This window comes from Brachycentrus maculatus, unplaced genomic scaffold, assembly GCF_059751285.1.
Source record: "Brachycentrus maculatus isolate JH-2025_06_01 unplaced genomic scaffold, ASM5975128v1 h1tg000459l, whole genome shotgun sequence".
Lineage (NCBI taxonomy): Eukaryota > Metazoa > Arthropoda > Insecta > Trichoptera > Brachycentridae > Brachycentrus > Brachycentrus maculatus.
In genome coordinates this window covers 680,050-691,985 of record NW_028281206.1, presented here as the reverse complement: position 1 = coordinate 691,985, position 11,936 = coordinate 680,050, and the positions used below count along the sequence as shown (strand labels likewise).

At 32.4% G+C, this 11,936-nt stretch overlaps 3 protein-coding genes across 3 annotated transcripts; 2 read left to right on the top strand and 1 right to left on the bottom strand.

Moving 5' to 3' along the window:
* The first annotated feature begins 69 nt into the window (after positions 1 to 69).
* On the top strand, positions 70 to 2,069 carry LOC148302340 (60S ribosome subunit biogenesis protein NIP7 homolog). Its single transcript, XM_088271784.1, has 3 exons — positions 70 to 296; positions 446 to 738; positions 1,837 to 2,069. Exons 1-3 carry the CDS (start codon positions 241 to 243, stop codon positions 2,028 to 2,030), a joined length of 543 nt encoding a protein of 180 aa, XP_088127910.1. The 5' UTR covers positions 70 to 240; the 3' UTR covers positions 2,031 to 2,069.
* A 2,931-nt stretch (positions 2,070 to 5,000) lies between these two features.
* On the bottom strand, positions 5,001 to 7,522 carry LOC148302339 (uncharacterized). Its single transcript, XM_088271763.1, has 2 exons — positions 5,644 to 7,522; positions 5,001 to 5,485 (listed from the first exon to the last, which is right to left on the bottom strand). The coding sequence occupies exon 1, from the start codon at positions 7,287 to 7,289 to the stop codon at positions 5,844 to 5,846; it is 1,446 nt and encodes a 481-aa protein (XP_088127889.1). The 5' UTR covers positions 7,290 to 7,522; the 3' UTR covers positions 5,001 to 5,485; positions 5,644 to 5,843.
* Positions 7,523 to 8,934: 1,412 nt separating this feature from the next.
* On the top strand, positions 8,935 to 11,669 carry LOC148302338 (uncharacterized). The gene has a single exon (XM_088271760.1). It carries the CDS (start codon positions 9,121 to 9,123, stop codon positions 10,657 to 10,659), a length of 1,539 nt encoding a protein of 512 aa, XP_088127886.1. The 5' UTR covers positions 8,935 to 9,120; the 3' UTR covers positions 10,660 to 11,669.
* The last annotated feature ends 267 nt before the right edge of the window (positions 11,670 to 11,936 follow it).

Genomic DNA, 11,936 nt, shown 5'->3' with positions numbered 1-11,936 from the left:
TGGCTATTATTATGTTATGTATATTACCAGTTACTTTGTTTATGATGATAAGGCACTTATTTTATTTAATTTTTAATAACAATGGCAATAATATAAATTGAATTGTCAAAATCAAAATACATGTGCGTGCGACGTTTGATATTGCCGCGGTAGTTTTTGTTTTTAATTGAATATCTGTGATTTTATCTGGCGAACTGATTATTCGTCGTTTTAGATTTATTTTACTCTAATTATTCCACAATGAAGCGACTTTCCGACGAGAGAACTAAAATTTTATTCGAGAAACTTTCAAAATAGTAAGTCTTTTTAGGTTAGATCAAATGAATAAAAACATGTTTTTCTACTTGATTTTATTATATTGGTGGGAGTGCTCGAATATGTTTGAATCAATAACTAATATGTGCTTTTAATTGTTTTTTGTGTTTTAATTGCGAAATCATTTCAGTATCGGCGCAAATGTGAGATTACTGATTGACAGACCAGACGGCACATATTGCTTCAGAGAGAAGAAGGACCGAGTGTATTACGTGTCAGAGAAGATATTAGGACTCGCGCAGACGGCCGGCCCGGGACATTTGATCTCCGCGGGCACTTGTTTTGGAAAATTCACAAAGTCAAATAAATTTATTCTGAACATAACATCTTTGAACTACATCAGTCCGTATGCGAAGTACAAAATATGGCTGAAACCGAGCGCAGAGCAACAGTTCCTGTATGGTCATCATGTTATGAAAAGTGGTAAATTTATTTTGAAATCAAAAAAATTTAAAAACTCCTAGTTCTGTGTTTATTTCAAGTTATGCATATAATTAAAACAATTTCTTATTTTTGAATAATTATTTTACTTTTACTAGACACTGGATTATTCACACTATGGATGATATGTCAATATTATACAATATGTACTCACCTATGTTCAAATAGAGCGAGCCATATTTCACTGATGGCCCCACAATCACCCATACTTCCAAATCTACTGAAAATGCTACCCGCATGTGAAACAGACTCAAGAACATTGCAAATATACAGGTTCCAAAAAATGCAATTTGGATGTTGAATAATGGGCAGCATGGTGAACATTACACAAATCGCTCACTCCTTTCAACAACGTCATATATCAAAAATTGTCAATTTTCAGTTGGGCATGTTATCGGAATGCCCAGAAAATGTACTATATCCCAGCAAAAGCGGCCTATTTTTAACTTAATATTTACCCGCTACAGGGCAGAAAGTGTTGTTTTTGCATTTTGAAGAAAAGGTATTTTCAATTATTATTTTAAATAAACTAAATATTTTTTCATTAAGATAAATCGAATACATTTATTTAAATCACAATTTTAAACAATTTTTTGCAGAGACCCACCAAAGCCACCTTGTGTCTTGTCAGTGGAGCTCTTTTTCAATACATTTTTTATTATAATTTATATTACTTAGATTAATTATATTTTAATTTATATTTTAGCATTTTATTTTTAAACGATAAATATTTTTTTAATTGAGAAAAAACATTCAGGTTTTACCTAAAAAGATCTGTTGCACAGTAAAAAGTTCAATAAGTGGCTTGATATTTATTTTTAATACATTTTATTATATTTTTAAACTTTAAAAACGATCTACAGAAAAATCAAGTTTTGTTTATATATGACGTTGTCGAATGGAGTGAGTGAAATGTATAAAGTGATTGCTTAAGCCAGCCAAATGCCAGGTCGTAAGGCCTGGGATTCTCAGACTTCCATCTTCTTTCATTTAAAAAAAGAGCGATTAGATGTTTCATATCAAGTTGAGACACCTATGATACATTTTATTATATATCCCCAATGTCTATTTTTTGTTCAGGTCTTGGCAGAATAACAGAGAATACACCGAAGCACCAGGGAGTCATAGTCCTCTCCATGTCTGATCTGCCGCTGGGGTTCGGGGTAGTAGGCAAGTCCACGGCGGAGTGCAAACACGCCGACCCTCTATCCACAATCTGCTATCACCAGGCGGATATCGGAGAGTATGTAAGAGCGGAAGAGAACCTCAACTAAATTGACTATTTTAAATAAATATTATTTAAGTTTAAACAAGTCTTTTATTTCAATTCTTATTGGTCAGAATCCAAACTCTCTTCTCCTGGGCATAAATCAATGAATAATACGGTTGCAGGTTATCTAAAAACCTGTCAATTTTAGAGGAATTATTTTATAGATATCTCAAGCTTCAATCAGCTATTTTAAACTTTTATATTTTTTATAAAAATGTCAGTAATGTTAGTATATAACCACTCACCGAGATTTTTATGTCTACCGGTTTCGAGACATACCCATCTCTTCGTCAGGACAACCATAGCACTATTCACACACTTATAACTAAATGATAGTGACGAGGTGTATTGTTTGCATGCTGTGGTTGTGATTGTTCTGACGAAAAGGCGGTTAATTCTCGAAACTGGTAGACAAAAAAATCTCAGGGAGTGGTTATATACTAATATAAGTAACATTTTCCAAAAAAACTATAAGGGAAGAATAATACAACAAAATATATCTTGTATGATATAAATAAATGGAGAAAAAAGGGATAACTTTTTCACAGGACATAAATCAATTGGTCATAATTTAAAATGTGCCATATAATGGAAGGAAATAAATGTATAATAAAACAAGGTTCAGGTAACATGAGTAATATTAATTTATTTTGTATAAATAATTATTTTTCTAAATTCTAAACCAACAAATATAAAATTGAAAACAGTAGTAATAATTGGCTACACTAAAATGTCCATTTCAATATTTTGAGTATACCATGACCATATAGATACCATTTTTATAAATTCAATTAAAGAATAGACGCTAAACATGTATAGCTGGTCAGCAAATAACAGTATTTAAAAATTGCATATTTAAAACATATATTTTTGTACCAGAATAATAATGAGAACTTAGAGGTTTTGTACATTTTCATATAATTTATTCGGGGCCTTAAAGTATATGCTAAAGTTTGTTCCAATTCTCAGGGCTAACTACGTCACATTGTCTGACCACCTTAAATAATATCCTTGGTTAATATTACATGCAGCTTCCAACTAAATTAAATTATACTACTAAAAAAATCACTAATTTGTCACTCTTGAATATTTGAGTTTTCCTTGGACCTACCGAGTTTATATTTGAGTAAAATACATAATTATTTTACATTTTTCAACAAAATAATGACATAAAATCACAAATCAATTGTGACTATCAAAATATCAAATTAATATATTTAAAAAAAAAGGTCTTTCATAACTCTTATCCACACCCCAATGGTGCATGGGGCACTGCATCATATAAACAAAGCGTTATCTTGATTGTGAAGATATGAAAAGACAGGTGATCAGCCCACCAGTCCAGGGTAATATTGAATAAATATTTGAGTTAAAAAATCACCTATATTGATTTGACCCCCCCTGCGAATCAAACCTGGAACCTCCAGAACGGTAGCTAAGCGTGCTGACCATTACACTACAGAGGCGGACAAAAAGGTAGGCTCTACATAATTTGTTTTGGATTATTTGCTACCAATTTAAATAAAATATCTTATTTTCAATACCAAAATTAAATTTAAGTATTAATTTTTAAATCAAACACAGATTTTTTTGAGTTTACTAAGTTGTATTTATTAACAACAAAAAAACATTAAAAAAATATATTGTGACAATTGTTTCAATATTAATTTTTTATGTATTTTTTGTTAATAAAATACAACTCAGTAGACTCAAAAATCTGTGTTTGATTTAAAAATTAATACATACATTAAAATGGAGTTTTACAAATTAAACGCCAAATCAATAAATAAATCAATACCCTTAGTATCATTTGTACTTATACACGTATCAGAGTGCTCGATATTGTACTTAAAAATGTGCAACATAACTTAAAAACTGTCATTAAATATTTTACTGCCATTGTAAGTTAATAAATTCAAATTAATCCTAACATAATACGTTTATTGAATATATGAACATAGAAAATATTTATAACAATATATCTTTCTAACATTATATATCCATCTGCAAATTAAATTAATTTATATAAAAAAATGAGAAATAGAAATTACTCATCGGGAATATTATATGTCGCTCACTCCTTTCAAGAACGTCATAAATAAAAAAATCGTCAATTTTCAGTTGTGCATGTTTTCGGAATGCCCAGAAAATTTACTATATCCCAGCAAAAGAGTCACATTTTTAACTTGATATTTACCTGCAGAAAGTGTTATTTTTCCATTTTGAAGAAAAGGTGTTGTTTAATTATTTTTTTAAATGTACTAAATATTTTTCAAATGGAGAAAAAACCTTCAGGTTTTACCTAAAAAGATCTGTTGCACAGTTAGAAGTTTAATAAGTGGCTTGATATTTATTTTTAATACATTGTGTTTTATTTTAAGTTTAAAAACGTTCTCCTGAAAAATCAAGTTTTCTGATTTATGACGTTCTTGAAAGGAGTGAGCGATATATGACTTATGTATATAATATGTTTTTGAAATAAATAAATTTATAAAACACATTTTTAAGTTAAACCAAATGTTAGGTCAAGAATCAAAGCTTTCATTTAATAATGTAAAAGAAGTAGAATAATGCAATATAAACACTCATTACGAAAGATAATTAACTCAAAAATACTTTCCTGATTTAAGTTTTACTTAGCAAATACCACTATTTCTACAAATCTATGTCACGTGTTTCGATGCATTCCGCATCATTTTCAAACACCGTATGTGGAGGTAATTCTAAATTTTAGAGTTGGGTCCTTGAGACGTTGAAGGTTCAAGAGGGGGTACGAGCTGTTTCTTATTTTATATCTATGTTCCCACTGATAAGAAATAAAAAATAATAATAATTAGATTTTAAGAAATAGTGGTATTTGCTAAGTAAAACTTAAATCAAAAAAGTAAGTTTACTAAGTAAAACTTAAATTAAAAATGCATAGATTTTACTACAAAGTGACTGCAGAATCAATTACTGAAATCAAAAATACTTATTTGTTTTTTTTTTAATAAACTGTATGATACTAAAATATTAGGTTAGTTACAAAAGATTTAAACTTGTTAAAATAGAAAACTCAGCAAAACATTTTGGACAACTATTTACACTTTTGAACAATATTTATGGACAGAGAAATTAACTACTGATCACATTCAGGTTTGTTGTGCATATATCATGTTTAATAATCATATTAGTAAAAATTCCCAAGAGCGACAAGCGGAGGCAAAAACAGATCCTTAGGGGCGTTTATCCACTACACGGAATTTTACCGTCTGGCACATCAGCTAGCGTTTTAAAACGGTGATTGGCTTGGATTGGCTTGTGCTTTTGTCCATCTTTCTTCGGATTGGAGCTCTTGATCGGTGCGTGAACACGTTGCGCGTAAATTCGATCACACTAAACTGTCATAGTCGTTTTCATTTTTCTAAACCGGACTACCGGACCGTAAAATTCCGGGTAGTGGACAAGCGCCCTTAGGATCTAGAAAAATGAGAAGAAGAAGAAGTAAAAATTTATAAAAATTAGAATTTAATAAAATATAATTAATTATTAACCTCAATAAACTTGAAACATAATTAAAAATTAACAACTAACTGATAGCACCTGTCAAAACAAATTGATCATATATTGGAAAATACCTTTTAGTACTTATATCTATGCCAGTTGATGGCTAGTCTCCTTTTATGTAGTACATATTACGGAGGAAAAAAATTCTGAGCCCGTATCTATTATATTTTATATTGATATTCTCATTGTTAAAGTCGAGTTGTAAGTAAATACATATCACTGGGAAGGAAAGGTAAAACTTTTAATCATACAATAACATTATTTTATTTCATTATTTAATGATCCTTCTATCGGCATGATCTCGGAACATATAATCTATTTTGTGTATTCGTTTCATGTGTTTGTTGAGAGAAGGGCTACGACCAAATTTCATCGGGCATATGGGACAAGGGACATTTTTTTCCCCAGTGTGCTTCAACATGTGCATTTTCAACGCGTATTTATCGTAAGTCACATAATCGCACAGTTCGCAATAAGTGTTCTTTTCCCCGATGTGTCGTCGCATGTGGCTGATGAGCACTCTCTTGAGTTGTGTTTTATACGAGCAAAAGTGGCATTCAAATTTTTTATTTGTGGAATGTTTTCTGAGGTGGTTTGTGAGGTCCACCTTGACGGGGAATGTGAGACCGCAATGCTCGCAGTTGAAGTTGCGGATGTTGAGATGGCGCTTCATGTGGCTCGCGAGGCTTTGGCTCGTCTTAACGCCTTTGTTGCAGATTTCGCAGATGAACTTTCTAACGTCGCTGTGCACGAGTTTGTGCCTGTCCAGATGGCAGGATCGTTTGAACTGTTTCCCGCACTCGGAGCACGTGTAGTTCATCTTATCGCTGTGGACTGTTTTGTGGGATATCAGGGAGGCCGGTTGCGTGAAGCAGTGTCCGCACACGTCACATTTGTAGGGTTTTTCGCCGGTGTGCAATCTATGCACATGATAAACTAGCGTTTGTCTTCGGCGCGCAGTATACGGGCATTCGGTACAGTTGAATCTTCTATTCTCGCCATATCCGGTAACATTTCCTAATTGAACTTTGTTTTTTTCACTGTGTATAGTGTGCATATGATGCTGTAAAGAATACCTACTGCTTAATGGCCTTCCGCATATTGTACAAATAAAACTTTCAGGTTTCTCTTTCTTTCGTTTTCTCGGTTTATTACTTTCATCACAGATTTCATCTTGAGATATTATTTCTGCGAAATGTTCATCATTTGAGGGTAGATATTTTTTCTTGTGTTTAGACTTCATCTTGCTACTTTTAGATAATTTTTTTCTCAACTTGTGTTTATTGTAAGAAGTGTTTTCTATAAGTGGATCATTTGTGGAATCGCTGTCGACATTATCTTCTAACTCTGATTTGATCTGAGGCTCACAAGGCACTTCTACTTTAACTAAATTCTCTTCTGTTTCCTGAAAATCCTTTTGTATAATTTCACTGTAAAACTTCCTCAGAATTGAATCAGAAAGTTCACAGCGGACCCTGAAACTGTTGGCGGTCTCCAAATCCCCGAAGCATTGAGGGCAGATTATATTGGGCAGGCCATCCTGGCAGACTATCTGCACGCGAGCACACAACATCACCATGGAAGCAATATCACTTGATTCATACTCTTCAAAAACAGATTTCGACTGTTCTGTATTTTCTGACAAACAAACTCGACATAGCTGCTGCAATTTATCGGATCTTTTAAGCAGGAATTCTGTTATTTGTAACTCATTCATTTTGCAATATTTTATTGTTGAAACTATTTAGAATCTTGTTAGATCGTGAATAATTTCCACTATCCGCATTTTGCTAATGTAGAAAGCATTATATACTAATAATGCATAAGAATTTATCACATATTATAAAACACAGACAAGTTTCACTAAATTTGAATTTTATGTTTTTGTGTAAATTTTTCAGCTTCATAAACGTCATAATCGACAAATCGACCAACCGAAAACAAACCAAATATAACAAAATCTTTCTATTGGTATTCCTTGGTACTATGTACAGATGGTGTTCAGTTATTAAAAATGATCATATTACGCGCTTTAACACTTGCATGAAGTTGTTTTATATATCTTTATAGATTATTTTAGCTTCGTTTCATTTTTTTTTAATTAAAAAAAGAGAAATATTTTTGTTTTTATTATTTACACAAATATTTCAATTTTTTACTATTTCTGGAGCCTAAGCGTCTCATTATTAGAAATAGGTATCAAATTGTGGTAGAATGGGTTCGAACCGAGATACTCTGACTCAAGAGTCCGCGACACTAACCACGGGACCACAACCTGACATTTGTTTTCGGCTGACGTTTTTCTCTTTCATTATCCGTAATCCTTCGTAATTCAGGATTCATGTTTCAAATGCTTTTTTGAGCGGAGATTTATTTTTATAATTTCCTAAATAACAATTTTTCGTGAACAAAAGCAACGGTATTGTATGAAATGTTATAACTATTGGTTTAATTATTAGATATGCCATTTCTTGTAACCCTTTCATCCATACCTAAAAGTCATGAGGCATTGTAATTGGATCATATATAATCTTTGAATTGGATCTTACGATTTCCAAAATCGTGTGAAAAAAGAGTTAACCTATTGTTTTCTTTGAACGACAGATTTTGCAGTTTGATTTATTTCCGGAAGATGTGGATGTTATGATGTTTGTTTCATTTTCCTACGCCATTTTTCAACTTATCCGTCACAAATCTTAAGAATAGAAGCTTTGCAGTTAAAAAAAACATAAATACATTCAATAGGTATTTCGGATACAATACTTTTACATGTATACGATTGTATTTCAGCGGCTATATATTATTAATTGGGCTTAGATAATCGTTAGCCGACACTTTGAATACCTACGTTAACAAAATACCTTGATAGATTAATGCGATAAAAAATGTTTTATTAGGTAAGGATTTGTATTTTAGCTATAACTATATGATGTCCGCCTCCGTAATGTAATGGTCAGCACGCTCGGCTACCGTTCTGGAGGTCCCGGGTTCAATTCCCAAGGGGGGTAAAATAAATATAAGTGATTTTTTCACTGTCATATTTATTCAATATTACCCTGGACTGGTACCTGAAGCGGAGGGCTGATCACCTCTCCTTCATGTGTAAACGATCAAGATAACACTGCGTTTATATGACGCAGTGCCCTTTGCACCATTGGGGTGCGGATAAGGGTTTTATTATATATATTTACTGTATGATGTATGTCACTGCCTCCCAAATATATTACTTGTGTTTACAAATGGTGCTCTGTTTGTGTATGTGTGTGTATGTACCTATATCTTTGGTACCTATTTAATTAAGTAGGTATTGCTAACTATTCTTTGTCTCTGGTTTTGTTTTTGTGACAGCAGTGACAGTGACAGATGACATTTGTTGTGACGATAATATAATTAGTAGTATGGGCGATGAATTGTTACATTGTTCGATGCCTTTATCTTGCCATATAGTCTTCATTTTGAACGTTTTTAATGAAAAGACATTAACTTAATATTAAGCGAAATATTCGTTTAGTTGTTCATTCATCAATGATTTTATTAAGGCACGCAATATGAATACAACCGAGTTGCAAGTGACAGAGTTTTTGCTGAAGAAATGTGAAAATTTTGGAAAACTTTGTCGTGTTTGTTTAACAGAAAACATAGAACGATCTAAATCTGTTTATGACCAACATAAATCTAACAGTATTGCCTCCATGGTGATGTTGTGCGCACGAGTGCAGATAGTTTGCCAAGATGGCTTGCCCGATATCATCTGCGCTCAGTGTTTACGGGATCTGGAGACTGCCGACAGCTTCAGAGCCCGCTGTGAACTCTCCGACTCTCTTCTGAGAAAGTTCTACAGCAACCAAAACAAAACCCCCGAAGAGACAATCAATGCTGCAAAAGAAGAAACTTCTGAGGGAATTAAGTCTGAGCTGGAAGATGACTTTGTCGATAGTGATTCACCGATTGATCCATTAGTCGAAAAATCCTTCTTACGACTTACTGATGTAAAACCAGGGATTAAATCGGAGAATGAAAATAATTCTTATATCGATGATCAATACGATCCATTTATTCAAAACTCATCAAAATTTTCTCAAGCTAAATCAAAACCGAAGTTAAAGAAGAAATCACAAAAAAATACAGGTGTGAAATATAAATTTAAAACCAAACGCTTCCACAAAAAGGAAGAACAAAATGATATTAACACTACTCAGCCCGATCACAGTGATGATGAAAAAAAAGGTGATAAAATTCAATTGTACATTTGCACAATATGCGGTAAGAATTTAAGCAGTAACAGAGTTCTTGAGAGTCACGTACGCTCCATGCACAGCGAGAAGAAAACTCTACAAATGGGATATGTGACAGGCAAAGGTGCAGAGAGAAGGTTCAACTGTTCTGAATGTTCGTACTCTTCAAATTTTAAATCAAAATTGAAATGCCATTCCAGAACACACACTGGCGAAAAACCATACAAATGCGATGTCTGCGAAGCCAGCTTTAGTCAGTCTAGTGGGTTGTACTCTCACAAAAAACTGCACAGCGATCAGATGCGTTTTACATGCCCCGAATGCGGAAAACAATTCAAACATAAGAATTCCATAGACAGACACAAACTGGTACACACTGACACAAAAGATTTCATTTGTGAAATTTGCAACAACCGTTATAAAACTAAAAAAAGCCTCGGCGTCCATATAAAGAGACATTTGAACATCCGAAATTACAGTTGCGAGTACTGCGGACTGACTTTCTTAGATATGATGGATTTAAAATACCACGCAAAAATGCACACTGATACTAAGGACTTTGAGTGCAATATTTGCGGGTTTAAAACTCGATTTAAGCGGGTGTTAGTTGGTCATCTACGCCGTAGACACAACGGTGAAAAAAATGTCAAATGTGAGCTTTGCGATTACACGGGGTATGATATATACGCAGTGCGAGACCACATGAAAAGACACAGTGCAGAGAGAAAATATACATGTCCCATTTGTCCAGTCAAATTTAAAAGCAAAAATCATATTAACAGACACATAACTCGAATACACAAGGTTTCTTACAAAGTCAGTGATTTTGCGGATCGGCAAGAAATGAAATGATAGATAAGATAATGTATTTCACTGAATAGGATTGTTTCAGTGTTTTGAATATAATTACATGAAGACAATGTCACAAGGGGTTAGATTTCTTAGTCAAAAAAATATTTTTGTACATCTTTGTTGTAAAAATTTACTTAATATATTATTTGTATTATAATGATACTTTTATTTATTTGGCAGTCACCCAGTAAGAGTATTTCTGTCAGTGTCAAGTCTTATTTTTATTTACAAACAAAATAATAATTAAAAATTTATAAATGTATTATAACCATGTTCTGAACGTGACATACAGGAGAAAGTGACCAAGTGCTTTTTTTACAAAAACGTGATCATTGACTTTTTGATTTCTTACTAGCTTAATATTCCCCTAAAAAAATGGCAAAGGATTTTAAACTTGGAAGTATAATATATTGTCTTATTAAAAATGACTAACTGCATTGATGTTTATTTTCTTGCCAAGCAAAAGTGACTTAAATGGCCCTCCTGAACATTTTACGTTTTGTTAGCTGGTCACTTTCTCCTGTACGACTATGATATTAACAAATTGGAGATATCGGTGTTATAATTTGAGGCCATAAAATAAAATAGCTTGCATCTTTCAAGATGTTTATCCAAAGAATAACAATTATTTAAAAACTGTACCTTGTTCACTGATTTAGAACAATTACTCATGTATACAGAAATCCTACAATCAGGACATATCCCTTAAGAACTAAAATCCAGCCAAATTTATTAAAAATGTACCAGCAAACAGTATTAAGAAACCTACCCACACGGTATCAAATTGTAACGGTCTTTTATTTTTGTTTAGGGTAATGGCAAATGGCATCTAGAAAACGCTATTATTTATTATGGCTCTCCAATAGGACGGAATGTCCAACACGATAACGAAACACATAATCCACTACACGCAAGGGGTTGGACAAAACAGTATATATTACAGATTGTAATAATGAAAAATGAAAAAAAGTATATTTATGTATTTTGTTATTTTACTTTTAGTTATTATAAATTTTTGAGTACATTTATTTTATGTTTTTAATCATGAAAATAAAAGAAATTATTGGCTCAAAGGCAATGTTTTATTGTAAAGCTTTTTATAAAAGAAATATAACTGTATTTTTAATGTGTAATTAGGAAATCAAATACCTCAAAAAAAAAAATTCTGCCTACAGTATAATACATAATAGGTCATACAAAGTGCATCATTTGAACGTTGTAATGAGAAATTCATAATAAAATTACTGAAAATATTAATATTGAAAATTTGTATTTTA

Excerpts from the sequence above, each read along its gene's own strand:
- LOC148302338 (XM_088271760.1), top strand. The coding sequence starts at position 9,121 with ATGAATACAACCGAGTTGCAAGTGACAGAGTTTTTGCTGAAGAAATGT.
- LOC148302339 (XM_088271763.1), bottom strand. The coding sequence starts at position 7,289 with ATGAATGAGTTACAAATAACAGAATTCCTGCTTAAAAGATCCGATAAA.
- LOC148302340 (XM_088271784.1), top strand. The coding sequence starts at position 241 with ATGAAGCGACTTTCCGACGAGAGAACTAAAATTTTATTCGAGAAACTT. Across the intron at positions 297-445 it reads TTCGAGAAACTTTCAAAATA|TATCGGCGCAAATGTGAGAT; the intron begins GTAAGTCTTTTT and ends AAATCATTTCAG. Across the intron at positions 739-1,836 it reads TCATCATGTTATGAAAAGTG|GTCTTGGCAGAATAACAGAG; the intron begins GTAAATTTATTT and ends TTTTTTGTTCAG.